Raw genomic sequence first — 16691 nt, forward strand, 5'->3', positions numbered from 1 at the left:
TAATATCATATCATATGTTATTGATTCGTCACGCGTGTTGGGGGATCAAACCTCGCACCTTTAGGATAAAATGAAGCTTAATAAAAGATCGATCGAATTGTGTTCCACCAGCATTATTATTTATAACTTAGAAAATTTATTGGGATTGAACTTTGTAAATATTTTGTTTTCGTTATTCATTTATTAAATAAATGTACGTTGTCCCGATAAAATATATGTTTAAATAAATAATACTCCGTATATGTGTAAATTAAATGGTATTGTTGTTTGTTTTATGTGTTATATAAGAAACATAATAAAAAGTATCAATTTAATTGGTAAAACAATACTTTATGACGTTTTTAGTTAAGTTGTTCTTTACAGATATATATTTACATATCAAGTCGATTAAGAAAAGGACAACGTACATCTAAGAAAGAAAGGTGAATGTATCATATATGACTTTACCTAATAGTTAAAAGACAACTTTAGTAATTTGAGGTTTAAAATGGAAAGATATTACAAGTTGGGGGTAAAGACGCCGGCCTGCCGAAACCAGATTCACTTGAACCTGAAATGCACATATGTTTCCCTTTCACACCATCATCTTCCGCCCGATAATAAAAACTTAACTTCTAGTGAAATAAAATGTCCCACGTTTTGTGGGCATGGCCCATCCCGCATTATAATATAATAATTAACTATTTCAGCGTTATCTGAAAACGGTAATTTGATCAAACTCGATCTATTTTTAAATTCTAGAAGTGGAATATTTGAACCAAAAACATATGTCACATTAATTATCCGGCACTCCAATAACTTACTAAAAAAGTGAACTTTCATTAAACGGTTGTTCTTAAAAATGTTGTCAATTAAAGTTATTAGTTGTATTGTGTACTTGTATTTGCAATTGTTGAAGAAGAATAAAATTGTGAATAATTAAATGGCCGATAAAAATTAGTAAAAGTTTTACGAATAATAACATTTGAAAGGTGACCATGAATCTAAATGTAAAGGATGTGTGTAGTTTACATATTGTTAACACATGCTTACTATTAAACCTTTATATTTTACTTCGTTAGCTTGAATTTTATAAACAAATTACAGTGGAATTTAATCTGTGATGAAACTTAACGAGTTAGTATGTCATGTATGTAGTCTTTATTTTAACATATGCTTTTATATATTATATATATATATATATATATATGCGACGTCATGTATGGATTTACATGTAGTCTTTTTCGATAAATATGAAACATAGCATGTTTTAATTATGATAACAGGATAACTGATCAAAATGTGTTAGTAATTCAATCGATTAAACAAAAAATTATTGAAGTCGATCAATTCAATAATAAACGAATTATAAATATGAAACATAAAGTTTATTCATCTGTTCGGATGATTAAGCAATAAATTTTAAATGAACAACTCTAATTTTAGGAAAATGGAACGTGCATAAAAAAAACTTGTACCTTCTATATTAAAAGCCCGCCTCCTGATTTTCATGATAAATGTACAAACAATTTATGCACCTTAAACACAGCCTTAGGGCTGTATTTAACAAACCATCTAATTTTAAATCTACACGACAAAAATAGTGTCACAATTAATCACATGCAAAGATAAATAAGACTTGGATTGCATTAAAAGTTAGGTTTTGACACATACAATTATCAAAAATAATGTACAATATATATGTAGCAAGTTATGTAGACGAATTTTGCGATGTTTGAAATTGTGTTGAATCTCAGAAAATTAATATTTCAAAAGTTTAAAATTCAAACGTTCTTAAATTGTAATGATGGAAGGTCAAATGACAATTCAAGGTGGACTTTTAATCACATTACTATATGTATCAACGATTGTGATGTTTTGAACTTTTAATCCATAGCCTTTTGTGGTCAAATTTTCCACATAGTAACCCATAGAATACAGCTAATAAAAAACTATATTTTATCAAAACAAATTGCATACTAATTTTACAGCATATTGACTTCGTAGGTTTTGACTGCATGCGCTACGGCCTCATGGAGCTTTTTTGTACCAATTTAATTAAAAATCATGAAATTATATTATATCAATTGTATTTTTTGTTTTGCATATAAACATTAATTAATCATTTCCAGCATTTTATTTCGACTATGTCTATATAACTTATAACCTTTCGATTCTTGTTGTTGAAACCAACTTAGGTTCGTTAGTTGTCGACGATATGGCTAGCTAGCTAGTTGTAGCTTGTAAGTTGTAACCGACACATCGAGTTGGCTTTGTTTAATTAAGGGATAAGTATCCTGGAATGTAACAAACTTTGGACGAATGTCTATAGTAGGAAATAACTAAAGTTTTGTGTATTGTATGTAAACAACTTTAAAAAATGTTTATTGTATGTAAGAAAACATCGTGGCAACCATATAGAGGTGTCACTTGTCTGATTTTAATTGGTTGAATACACTTTCTTACATACAATAAACATTATTTTCGAGTTGTTTACATACAATACACACAACTTTAGTTATTTCCTACTATAGACATTCGTTCAAAGTTTATTACATTACAAGATACTTATCCCTTTAATTAATTAGCGGTTTATATGTATATACATTAGTTATATAGATATGATTTCCAAAGTTAAGAAATATCAACAAAAGACATCTTTATATGTGAGATCGAACGACGAGATGGATATATTGTATGTAATGATCCTCAAAAATGATATTCAAGGATAACCTTATATAGTCTCATCGCGCAATAACAATATGTGTAGCTACGTCCTCAACTAGATTTATAGAGATGTATATAATTTTGCAACTACGACATAAATTAAGATCGATATGATGATGTAAATGAAAAATGTCCACATGCAATCTAAAGGTTTTAATTATATATGGCGGCTACCTTATAGTCAAACATTATTATTTAGAAATGATACAATACATCAAACCATTAACCAAGCATAAACAAATTAATGTCACGATTAACCACAAGTGTCATGATATTATTTTACTCCAGATTTTATAATTCGATCAATGCTATTGTATATATGTAACGAACACTAAATTGTATTCGAACACTAATTAAAGTAGCTAGCTAGGTTTAATGTTTTTACAAGAAATTGATATGATGAACAAATCTTTTTATAGGTGTTACAACATGACACGTATATATGAGGGGTCGATTATTCTCGTGCACTACATGTATATGTGTCTGTATAATGTATATTACCCGGATATATCATAAACAACCGTTTGGGCAAACCGTACATAGAGCCGAGTAGAGAAGGAGATACATGTGAAATTTGATGGTAGAGATTGATTCGTTGTCAAGAGGATGTCTTTAATGTCGTATCATGGGGAGCTTGTGAAGCAGAAAATGACCTTTCCTCTCCTCATTATGTTCTTTTTGTAATATTTAGTTTCATGATGAATTTATTACTTATGTTTGGAACCAGCCTGTTTCTATATATTAATTGTTCTTGTTTTATACCACACACCATAAAAGTGGATTTCATGTGACCCAAAAATACCTTTGACATGCATGTTTAATTTTAGTTTCTTTCCTGTGTTTATTTTTCTAAAAAGTAATTAAGATTTTAACAACTACTCTAATTAACACTAATATCCATGGTACTTTTTTTTTTTAACGACAAGTATTAGATGTTAATGGTTTGAACCTCGACAGTAATATCTAATCAGAACTTAATCGATATGGTACTTCACTTCTGAACTTGTTATAGTTTTGTGTCTTGGATCACATGCAATTATATTCACGGCATATATAGTGATTCAAACTAACAGCCTGGCTGTTGGTTCAACAACTACGGTGTAGGTTGTCTACTTAATTAGGGGTGTTTCTTTATATATATCTTTCGTTTTGAATTCTTAGTTTTAGTTTTTCTTTACGGGTTTTAGTTTTGTTTTTTGAATAAAGAGTGTCTTTATCTTTTATATTGTTTTTAATTTGCTACATATACAATTAATTCTACAAATTAAGTTACTTTATTTTTATTTGTTTTATGTTTCCTATAATCAATTATTGTTCAATGTTTGATAATCAATTTGCAACGCTTGATAATCAAATTATACATCTAATCAAAAATAGTGGCTTTGAGGTGTAGTGGTTCACTTATGCAGCTAATTAAGTTTATTATAATAATAAAACTATTAATTAAACGTTTTTAGAAACTATTAGCCGATTTTTAATCGTCATAGTTGTTGATATGTTTTTTCCCGTTCCTACAACTCCAACACATATATAAAAACATTTTTTTATACATGCTTTTATAATAATTTGACTTGTATGGATTTCACAGAAAGAGTCACGGCACGAATCACTATTGTTACGTAACTGTATGAATCTTTTTAATTTTACGTTCATTCATTCACTGAATCAATTATACAAGGTGACTTCATTAATCCGACCTTTCATGGGAGTTGACTCTTGTCCTTCGTTTTCATTTGTGCTCTTTGACCAATCCACTTGTTCATACAATGTTAACTATTTTTTTATTTTCTTTTTTAATACAAAAGTGCATTCCATTAACAACCAAAGATGTTCAAAATTCTACAACCAACTTTTAAATTGTAATCATCAACAAAGATATCCTTTCAACTGTTTCTGTATTCAAACCTGGCCGGGTTATTAACAAGGGCAAATTCGTTTGCTAATTATGTAGTGTTTAAATTCATGAATGTTATGTTGAATCAACTTTTCATTATTCAATTACGGAGTATGGTGGAAGTAACAAATTTGCATGTTTGTTGATGATTATTATAAGGGTCGACTGGTCGTGATCTGTACACCACCTAGTTTGATCGTACTCTATCAAACATGTTTTATAATGTTGTATTGTACAACATCTTAAAGTATATTTGGTGGTGTATGACTAAAAATAGTTTGTTAATGATTATTATAAGTGACGTCCGCAATTAAAAGTTAAAACTTGGTAAGCGGGCTAACCCAATATATATGGGCTTGGATCCGCTTTAAGTTTAACTAGATGATATTGTAAAACTACTTTGAGGATGATCAATATTAATGACTTCACCTAATTATTTGCTTCGGTGACAAACTCAGACACAAACCTTATTCATTCATTGTATTCGAAAGAACAAAGGAGTTGCTGTAGACATAGTTAGCCGTCCTTAGCCTACACGTCTTTCTCGTGCAATAAGCAGAAGGTTTTCTCACAAGTTTTGAAGACCTTTTGTTTGTATTTCAATACCTATTTAATAGTGTTGAATTGTTGATAAAGTAATAATATAACTAACAGTATGCTATACCTGATGCGTTTTTTATCCTTACATAAAATAGAAAATGATAATATTAATGAGGTTAGTATAATTTATACGGCCAAACAAAGCCACATACATTAGCCTAGCGATTATCTCTTTCTGTTGGATCATATGAAAAACACGTAATGATTGTGTCTTCTCCAATAAATCTCCCTCAATCCGTTATGCCACGAAAAAAATAAAAACAACCAGCTACCTCTGGATTTCAAACAGAGCCCAGAAGCATGATTTAAATTGGCGGAAATGAAATTCCTTTACTTTTAGCACTTCTCATCTTTGTATTTTGATCTCCTCCGATTTCTCAGCTTTGTACCTTGTACTGTACTAGCAACTTGCTAGTGTTTTTGAAGTTAATGAAATTGCAATGTTCGAAAAAAGGTATAATTTATATGGCCTTGGGATTTCGGGTGTAATATTTAGCCAAACATGATATTGAATGAGTATTAACACTAGTTTATGCGTATAAAAGTATCTAAAGACTCATCGTCGTATTATCATAAACTTATCATTATCATCGTGATTAGTCCTTATTAACACAAATCATTCTCTCATGGTGGACCAATTAGATTTCAAGTTTTATTTTCTTTCATCATTCTCTCACTTAATTTCATTGGTGACAACTCAATTTGTAAAAATTTGTTTGTAAGTTGTTTATATCTTTAGCAATTCTCTATAACTAACCCTATCCATCAACCTATTGAATACGTGCCTTTAATGAAATTAAATTACAAAATATACCCTTTAATCTTTAAAGTAATTACATTACCCGTTTTACATCAGTACTTGCTGACATCACCACAACCACTAGTGGCCACCGCCATCACATCTACATTACCACTATCGTCGCTGCTTCATGCGAGCATTCTTTAAATAGATTATAAATATATAATAAAATAAAAACAGCAACGTTGTCTTTTTTTTTTTTTTTTTTTTTTTTTTCGTGATGAGACGCTCAATATTTTTCAAGTCAAATTTGCATTAATGAGGCTGGGCTGGTACTTGATAATCGGTCGGTTGAGATTGGGCTCAACTTATGATAAGCGGGAAGTCAAAAACTCTAATCCTTATAATTGGGCCAGGCTAGTTGTAGACTTGTAGTCTAGTCTTTTTACATAATTTTTCTTTCCTTGTTAAATTTTTTTATACACCTTGATTCTTGATAATATTGGTACCAAAATATTGATTAAGTCATGGAAGCTACACAACAGATACTTAGATAATATGTTATGAAGTTTGCATAATATGGTAAATATGTCAACATTTTATGGATTGGTTCGGGTTAAAAAGTTAGCAATTTCTGATTAAAATTTTCAACCCGATTTTGATATTAGGTTGAGCTCCTCACAAGAAGTCTCCGGTTAAATCTTGCTAATTACTTTTTAGTGTGGCCAACTTTTTATTTTTATTTTTAATTTTAATTTCTAAGACAATTACGAGATAACACAATAATTTTATGTAAGGATCGTTTGTTTATATTGACTAGATACAACAATGTATAGGTTTTTTTTTTTTTTGAACAACAAGTTGTATTGATCAAATCATTCGGCAAGGAGCCAAATTCAAGAGTTTACATCCTAAAGTTACGCCAAATAATTCAAACTGACTTGCCATAGCATCCAAACTAATGTATAGGTTTTTGTGTCATTAAGTCTCCAAGTATGGATTAAGTTAATACAATAAGTTTTTTTATTTATTCAGTAAAAACACTATTATAATAACTTTAATAGGGTTTTTTATTAAGCGGTCAACCCATTTCTGAAGAATAGCTGGTAGCTGCTACCTAGTAGTTGTAGCTAAACAATAATGTGATTTCCTCCAAGGGGTCTCATATTCGAATCCTGCCACATGTAAATGAAGGAGCCTTAGCAACACTATACCCATCTAACCAGTGGCGGCTCAAGGTTTGTAGAGACTTCAAACAAAATCAATTTTGGAGGTCTAATCCATTACGATATAAATTAAAGTAACAAAAAAAGTAGCTCGACTTTTGTTATTCAACTACTAGTAATAAAAAAGATGTAGATGTTGATACAAAAACTAAAAAGGCTACTGCTATGTTAATTGTATAATGATACTTAGTCCTAAATCCAAACATTAAGTCTAATATATAAAATATTGAGGCCTTGAAAATTTGGGGGCCTAAAGCGATCGCCTAGTCTCGTACTACTGTTGAGCCACCTCTGCATCTAACACATAGGGAGCAAACCCTTTAGGGTGTTGTCAGGATTCGAATTAGCGTGAACACATTCGCATGAGGTGTTAGCCATTTATCCGTTGCTTTCTAAAAAAAAATACTAATCATAATGATATATGTTATTCATTTTATTTTATGTTTGTTCATTCAAACCAAACCAAACCAAAACTAAATATATTTTATGTAAGTTTTATTTCATAGTAATATGTTGTGTTTTATATGTCAAATTACATTGCAAGTGGTATGATATACAATTTTTTATACCACATCACATCATATTGAATTACGCGAATGATCTCCATACGCATATAAGTTGGAACTAATGATAGAGACAAAAGTCGGAAAATTTCGTGTAAATCCATCTCGAACTTTGCTAATTAAATCATGGGGTTATTTAAGTAAATATAAATCCTAAAGCTATCAGCTTTTCACGAACATTACTCATATAAGCGTTTTATTGGACCTAAAAGCTAAGCTAGCTCTTTTAACCAAACAAAACTTTTTATTAGGTAAGAGCTTTTTGACAGGGAGTGTTCCAGAGAGTAAAAGGGGAAATTGGAGATGGCAGGGAGATCCGTTTTTGGCTGGACTGTTGGATATGCAAAGACCCTCTCAAGGTTAGGTTCCCTACTTTGTTTAGGTTTGATAAACAAAAGAAAGCTGTGGTTGCGGACATATTCGATGATGCTACGGGCAGTTTCAATGGGCTGGGGTATTGGGTCAGTACATCTGTCTCTATGGTGGAGCAAAGTGAAAGGGATGGATTATCCAGATTACTCCAAGACGTCAATTTACATGATAGGAAGGATAAATGGATGTGGGATGGTGAAAAAGATAAGGTGTTCACTGTGCGGGCGATGAAAGAGCTGCTGACCAGTAATAGAGACTTCAACGAAAGCTATATTTTTGACTAGTGTAAATGGGTACCGAAAAAGTGTAATATCTTTGTTTGGAGGGCGGTCATGGAACGCATACCCACCATGGCAGCTCTCCAAGTCCGTAACTGTAGGTTTGGTGACTCAAGCTGTGTGCTTTATGGTGAAGATGATGAGACTGCCCAACATATTTTTTGTGAATGTGGGGTCGCAGCAGAGGTTTGGCAAGCTGTGAATGAGTGGTGTCGAACGACCCCTTTCATGGTGTTTGAGATCAGAGACCTTATCAAATTTCAAGAACAACCGGGGAAGAACAAGGTTGAGAAATTGGCTCTCAAAGGTATAATTTTCATCAGCTTCTGGTGTATCTGGAAGGCAAAAAACGAAAAGATTTTCGAGAACAAGTCTATTAATGGGTCGAGTATTGTTCTTAATATTAAGTCCTTGGGTTTTTTGTGGTTCAAGAATAGATCTAAGTTTAAGTGTATTTCTTGGAGGGATTGACTTTCTTTCAAGTTGGTGTAAATTTGTATCTGTAATTCTTTGTCGCCGACGATTTGTCGGAACTTTGTTAATAAAAGTTACCTTTCAAGAAAAAAAGTAAGAGAAAGGTTAAAGCAAACATACCCTTTATATCCATCATGGTGAAATTTTCCAGATTTTATTGAAAAAAGATCCATAAAGTTTTAAAAGCGACCGAAGTATAAATAATATCTTTTTAAAATGATCGGAAGAGAAAAACATCTAGTAATTTGAAACAGTCAAAAGCAATTCAGTGGACGACTTTTGATCACACACACAGGTTTCATCTTTGACAATTTTGTCAGACAGCCAAGCAGGGTCCATCCAAATCTAGTCGTGCCAAAGCTACTTCCCGCTATATTAAAATCTAATCAAAATCAAAATCTAATCACTTCTCCCATGAAACCTAGAGCTAAAATTAGCGGCGCCGGATGGTCAAGACCAGCCGCGTTCCTCTTATCTATTTCCTTCTCTTTCTTTTTAGGCTTCTTCTTGGCTTCTTCTTTATTTTCTCAACAGGTATATTTTTCTTTTCTTGATAACTTTTTATTTATATTTTTTTTTTTTACTTTTTGTGGTAGCATTAATATTTACATGTAGTAAGAAATAGATAGAATATGTGGGTTGTATTACAGGTAGAAACTGAAAACAATAGTTTACATGATCCAAAACCTAGAATACTTACAACAGCAGATAACCAATACGATCCGTTGCCACACGGCGAATCCGGTGATGATTCCTTCACAACTATTCCTTTTCAGGTGAATTTTTTATAAATAAACACCTGCAACACTTGGATGGAATGAATTTGATTATCATCATTTAGTGTATTGTCGTCAGTAGGTATTAAGTTGGGATCCTCGAGCGTTATACTATCCCGGTTTTGCAACGGACGAACAATGTGACGGCATTATCAAGATGGCCAAGGTAAAGCTTGCACCGTCTACCTTGGCTTTACGCAAGGGGGAAACGGCTGAGAATACTAAAGGCATTAGAACAAGGTATTTGTTATAGAGTGAAGATAATTAGTTAGAAAAAGTGGTCATTGGATATGGTATTTTGGATGTTTAATCGTTTCTTGTTGTTTGTTCGTTTTTTTTTTTATCTTTTGTGAAATAGTTCTGGGATGTTTATAAGTTCGTCCGAGGACAAAACAGGGATCTTGGATCAAATCGAGAAGAAAATCGAGAGGGCTACCATGATACCAAGAGGTCATGGCGAGGTATTTAAGTTTTAAGTAAATTGTGCTTTCTGTTCATAGTATGACTCGTTTAGACACGGTTGACTAATGTGAGAATTTGAATATTTTCCAGGCATTTAACGTTTTAAGGTATGAGATTGGGCAGAGGTACAATTCACATTACGATGCTTTCAACCCTACTGAGTATGGTCCGCAAAAGAGCCAACGGGTATATCACTTGCTAAACTTTATTTCTTCATGCCTTTTCTATGCAAGTTAATAGATTTTAAATGATTACAATTCCTGTGTTTAATTTGAACTCCACAAACTTATTTCGAGTACTTCCGACCACCACAACAACAAGGTCTTCTAACCTAGTTACCTACTCTACCCGCCTCTCCACAATATTATGAAAGTTGGCAGTTGGCACTCATATATGAAGTCATTTTAATAGTTCATTGAACTCGTAGAGAAATGATCACACTAGTTCACATTAATCCAATTTCCAGTTGCTTAATCTGTAAATGTGATTGGTATAACCAGCGTTTATTATCTGGCATATCCTTACACAATGGTACCGTATTACCCTATCATGCCTACTTTCAAGTTTATCATACATTTGATATTCACTGCAGATCTGCCAATTGAAAATTTTAATCTTTGTTTGGGTACTAGTTGCACAAGTTTTGAATAAATGGAAACTCTACCCTTCTAATCTCTTGCTAAATCAGAGTGTAATATCTCTTACTTCATTCAGTACTTGACTCCAATTTTACGACCAAACCTTTATCAGTTTTGATGTGTGTGTGTATGTATAATTGCTCTAACAACATTGTGTGTCTCATACTTGCTCTCACTCTGTCTTAATTTTGGTTATATACTTGTATGTCTCTAGTAATTGGTTATATTCTGAGACATATGAAATAGCTTGCATCAGCCTCAAGGTTCTCGTGCGATTGTGTATAAAAATACCACATTAAAAAGTAGTATGCATTGTTACTTCATGCTGATAATTAGATCTTGTTATTGTGTAATGAGCCTAAATATCTATGGAGTTTTCACGTTAACTGTTTGATACGTTGAGTAGATCAAAATAATATACACATTGAACCATATCAATGAACATCGTGTAGCACTGTAGCTTGCGTTAAATCTGTCTTAAACTTGAGGTGATGAGTGGATCAAATCCAATGCTTGCTACAAGATTGAGCATGGATAAATAGATAATATATCATATGCCAAAAGAATTCCCTTTAATAAATCATAAATATGCAAGTAGATCAACCAATCACATACATAGCATATTCTCAGCTTTCTTACTAAAATGAGAAAAATTACATTCGTAATTTCTGTCTGTAATTTACTTTCTAGTTTCTACTCCTTCTGTTAACCTTTTTGAATGAAAGATGCTTTAATATTCTACACTCTGCACTCTTACTTTGCATTCTCAAATAATATTTCCACTTCATAATAATGTTTCTTTTCACGTGTTTGTGTTGCCGGAATGGGATGAATAAGAGTAAAGGGCAATCAATAGTAGAATCATGCCAATGGGGTTGGTGGCCCATTGGTAAGGCCTTTGACCTTGGGTTTCCCACCAGGGTTTGAGTCCCACTTCCTACATTTGTTAGGGTGGATTAATGTGATGTTTTTTGGAAGTCATAGGTTGCATCCTAGGCACTCGTGTAGTTTAGAAGTAGGATGGTTTGCCGTTCCAAAAAATAGTAGAATTATGCTTGGTCATTAGGGAAATTTTGTAGACATCTGGACTGTCATACATCTTGGCTAGTATTGAGAATGACTTGGTTCATTCATGCCTTGACTGAAAATTTTAATTAAACTTGGTCACCAAGTTTTTCTATTACTCCTGCAGTCCTGTTACTAGATGCAACCCATATCACACTTCGTCATTCTTAGTTTGCTTTCCGTATAGTGCCAGATTACACTTCCATGTTGGCCTGAAATATATAACACTGTCTCCTATCTACTATTTATCAGTATTTATCAACAAGTTCATTCTTTTATCGAATTAGAATATTTAATAAGTATTTTTGTTTCTTTTTTAAACTAGACCAATAATGCTATGCTTTTATTCTATAGATATACATATTTCTCTTTCAAGTGAGACTAACAGTGCTATGCTTATTTACTTACCTACATCTGAAATTTATCTTGCCATAGTATACCTTTTGTAGTAATAAAAACAATATTTATAATATATTTCTAAATTTGTTAAGGTTCCAAATCTATGTAATATTATCGCAAATTTGTAACTGTAGGTGGTACAAATAGTATTTGGATGTGATTCCATTGAGGACGTTAGAACCTGTGTTGGCATGGTTCCATATGTTAGTCAATGTCATAACTCATAACCAAAAATCTGATAGACATCTGATCTACTATCTTTACTTCGGATGCTAGTCTTTATACGGGCTAATATTTTTAAAATGAATTGAACTTCTTCAAACCTATTGTGAAAAAAACAAAGGAAGTTTTTTTGTATGTAAGGAAGTAAGATTCTTTGAAAAACACATACTGCGTGTAGTGTGTACTCGTTTACCTACAGAAAAGGTAGCATCTACTCTTAATTTTATCAGATTGCCACTTCAGCTTCTACATTATCATCTTCTCCATCTTTTTTGGGAAACTCGGTTTCTTTTAGCAAACTACTCTGATGCGAGCTTTTTTTCACAATGACCCTTTAAACGTATTCACTGGTTTACATCACAAGCTTTCAACCATGTTTTTAGTTAAATCTTGATATGAAATCTTCTATTTGATTTTTTGTTTAAGTTTCAGTCGTGTACTTTTTAATTTCATCTCAAGTTCCTCTGATCTAGCAAATAATTAGTTAAAAAAAAAACAGTTCCCATAAGCAAAAACTGCAGTCACATCAGCACTTGCTAGCTAATAAAGTTATTTTAACAAAGGTCGTAATAAAAGCTAACTACGTACAAGAGGCTCTGTTTTGGTACATCTATGTACGTTTAAAACCATTTGCTCTTTTATTATATATTCGGAGATAATTTCTGAATCAACCACAATGAATAAGCAAAAGTAAGAATGTTTAGCAAGGCAGACTATTAAAAAATTTTTGGCCTAGGCAGACCATCTAGTTACTTCTTTACCGTATCTTATAATCACCTGAGAGCCCGATCTGTATATTTTCTTTTACCAATGTTACACTCATTAAACGTTATTTCTGGTGATCTAGTCATGTCACTTTTGTCAAAAGGATTTATCATTCCTATGGTTTGCGTTCACTTAATTATGGACCAATTATAGAAGTTCCTTATACCCCTCTTTTCATTCAGATGTCTGTTCTACAGTTGTTGGCTCGTTGAACATTGTTAATTTTGGATCGACATTAATAGTTCTACTTTGAATGTTGGGTTCATTACAGATTGCTTCTTTCTTGCTGTATTTATCTGATGTGGAAGAAGGTGGGGAAACCATGTTTCCATTTGAGGTAAGTTTAAGATTTTTGTATTGCCATCTTTTCTTCCCCCTATCAAATCTTGAGCATGTATTCTTGTTTTGTTAAAGGTTTATTCATTTGATTCCATTTATTTGCAGAATGGTGAAAATACTGCTTCAAATTATGATTTCAAAAAGTGTATAGGTTTGAAAGTAAAACCACGGAAGGGTGACGGGCTTTTGTTTTATTCCTTGTACCCGAATGGTACGATTGACCCGGTAAGTTTATTTCTGGTTGTTACGAGTGTAGTTTTATTTGGTAGATCAACCCATGTTTTTATTTTTTGACACTCATTTCTTTAATGGCTCTATTAATCTATTCCAAGTGTAATCAAGTGAAATATCAGTAAAGTTTAAGTTTCCTGTTTCCTGATGCAGACATCGCTTCATGGGAGCTGCCCTGTTATCAAAGGCCAGAAATGGGTAGCCACAAAATGGCTTAGGAACGAAGAAGATTTTGATTAAAATTTTTGCTCTTTATTCCCTAATTCAATCTCTCGCTATATCTTTTAAATTTTGGATTCACATATAGTTGGTCATATCAATACCAATGTTTATATATTTAACGATAAATTGTTAACTCCAAGGGCTGATTCCCTTAAATTTTCTTTTTTGCTTTTATACACATTTTGTTGAAAATCTACTTTTTCTTCTGCCCTCTACTATCAGAAGCTAGAGCATAAATGAAACTGCCTAAACAACTTGCCAGGGGCGTTCATCTGGTCTGCTAAATCATACTGTAATTTATTTTTACAGGGATTCTTCAATGACAAATTCTTGTTGGTCTTCATGTGGCATATCAATATCTCGTTTTTGAGGGGTAAGGATCTATATGTAATGGGAGCTTATAGAGTGATCTATGATCGTTATTTGGGGTTGTTTTGATTTTAGAGGTTTTTACGTCCCCATGCCCCTGGGTAAATGATGGTGTCCAGTATCGGTCAGCCATAGACCTCCAGTTGGAGGATCTAAATACTCCCCGGAATGATTGGGTGTAAAGTGTTTGTAGGTGGTATTTAATAAAAGAATTGGATCAGTAGTTTGTTAATATCAAAATTGAACTCTCACTTGTCGTGGATCGAATTTAAGGTCAGTCACTCGATGTGTTTTGGTTTTATAGGCATGAAACATTTATAATGGAAGAATGGAGCTAGAGTTAAGACACAAACCTACCATAAGATATGTTTTGATTAACATATAGGTATACAATTAAGTATATAATGAACCATTATTCGAAGAACACATATGCCGTGTTCAAGAGAAAACGAGTATATGACCAACAAAGACAACAGGTATTCAGTAGCTAAATGTTTGCACCTTTATGCTTTATTTCTAAACAGCTATGTCTATTTAAATATTTTTAAAATTTCAAATGTGTTGGTCTTGATAGCTGATACGTACTAATTTTAAGGATTTGAGGTGAAAAGAAGGTGAGTGAGTGGATACCACTAGTCATGTAGTCAAGCTAGAAAGATTATTAAGCTCATTAAGATAAATTAACAATAATTTTTACGTTATGGACAAGGAAAATGCTAAATACAAAACACTAACTAAACTTATTGATATCTCATTTGATGATGCTCATATAAGAACGGGCCTATGATCAACAAAATAGAATGGTACTTAGATAAATAAATCAAAATCACAGAAAATACCCATAATAATTGATGAAATATATAAATATGTACCTGAAAATAGAAAAAACTTTATAAAGAAGCCATATATCTTTTTGTCAAAAGTCACCTTAAGAATGATAGGGACATGCAATTCCAAGCAAATACACAAGGTTTAAAACTTGGACCCATGTGGCCATGTCTATTGTTAGAGATTAGTGCGATCTACATCCTCCATGCTTATCAACGTACAGATAAATGGGCCAAAGGGTGGGGGTTTGTCATAGATATCTTCAGTCATATAATTCTTCACTGATTATTATTTGGTGGTTGTGAATTATATACATAAGTTAAATTAGAAGGAGCCCAGCAGAATCAATCAATTCATTAATAATTTAAGAGATTTTGATTGTGTAATGAGTTTAATAAGAGGAGTTATGCAAATAGAGGGTTTTGATAAACAAAACTCTAAGAATTGTAGTTAAAGACTCAAAATGCATTAGATAGTTGTATACTTTACATAAAATTTAGGGTACACTTTTGATGCAGAAAGTACGATATTTTCATGTATGTTAGTGCGACCCTAAAGTTGTATTTAACATTTTTCTTAAATAAAATTAATTAATTTGATACTAAGTTTAATATTTTACATCAATAAAGATATTATTTCTGTCCTAAAATTAACTTTTGATGTAAAAATTACGATGTCTTTATAATTTATAAATGTTATAATTAAACCGCTTTCAGAAAAGACCTTATGTCTCTAAGGAATAAAATCCGGCCAACATTTGACTTCTACTCTAGAGTCGAGACTTTTCCACTAGATTTAAGATTTGTTTGTTAAAAAAAAAGTTAGAATTGTGAGTTAAAGATTGCAATATATTTGCATGCAAACTGTATAAATGACATATGTCGTGCATTTGTGGATATATACATGTAAAATTGAACATTTATGATAGTGATAAAAACAAATAATAGGTGATGTATAAGTATAGTAGCGAGAATTCAATGTCCAATGATCGGTCAACATTGAGAGATATGTGATTTGAACCTCGCCTAACTGCTTGAATGAAGAAAAAAAACATTTAATTTCTGTAGCAAAATCGTTATTTCTATATATTCAATTGGGTTTTGAAAGGTATCATTTTCGTACATTAAATAATTATATACTCGTATTTATCATAAAATTTAGATAATTAAATTTTGATATAAAAGATTTACTCGTAAGTTTTTTCATTTTTTATGTACAGTTAATATAACTCTAAAGACTATATTTAATATTTACCTATTTAATTATTCTTACACCACATTAAAAAGTATATTAAGGGATGCTAATCATTAGCGAATAGCGATAGCAATATAAGAAGAGAGACTTACACTCTAAAACAGAAAGTTAGTTAAATGCTGATACGTGTCAATAGTTCATACAATTGATAAAAACCAAAAGTTGATAATGGTGATGACGACAGTGATGGGCGATGGCTAGGGATGAGTAAGGTTTGATTTTGGTCAGTTTTTTTTTTTACTAGACCAGAAACCGAACCGTTATAATTC

The 16691-nt window shown here is 32.0% G+C and overlaps 1 protein-coding gene across 2 annotated transcripts; it reads left to right on the plus strand.

Moving 5' to 3' along the window:
* The first annotated feature begins 9116 nt into the window (after positions 1 to 9116).
* On the plus strand, positions 9117 to 14184 carry LOC122588786 (probable prolyl 4-hydroxylase 9). Of its 2 annotated transcripts, none has more exons than XM_043760984.1 (8): positions 9117 to 9386; positions 9482 to 9628; positions 9711 to 9868; positions 9987 to 10089; positions 10181 to 10276; positions 13451 to 13516; positions 13624 to 13743; positions 13903 to 14184. In XM_043760984.1, exons 1-8 carry the CDS (start codon positions 9267 to 9269, stop codon positions 13987 to 13989), a joined length of 897 nt encoding a protein of 298 aa, XP_043616919.1. In that variant the 5' UTR covers positions 9117 to 9266; the 3' UTR covers positions 13990 to 14184. The 2 variants fall into 2 exon arrangements, with proteins under 2 accessions (XP_043616919.1, XP_043616920.1); XM_043760985.1 differs by having other exon boundaries at positions 9118 to 9386; positions 9503 to 9628.
* The last annotated feature ends 2507 nt before the right edge of the window (positions 14185 to 16691 follow it).

Source organism: Erigeron canadensis, chromosome 2 (assembly GCF_010389155.1).
Source record: "Erigeron canadensis isolate Cc75 chromosome 2, C_canadensis_v1, whole genome shotgun sequence".
Classification (NCBI taxonomy): Eukaryota; Viridiplantae; Streptophyta; class Magnoliopsida; order Asterales; family Asteraceae; genus Erigeron; species Erigeron canadensis.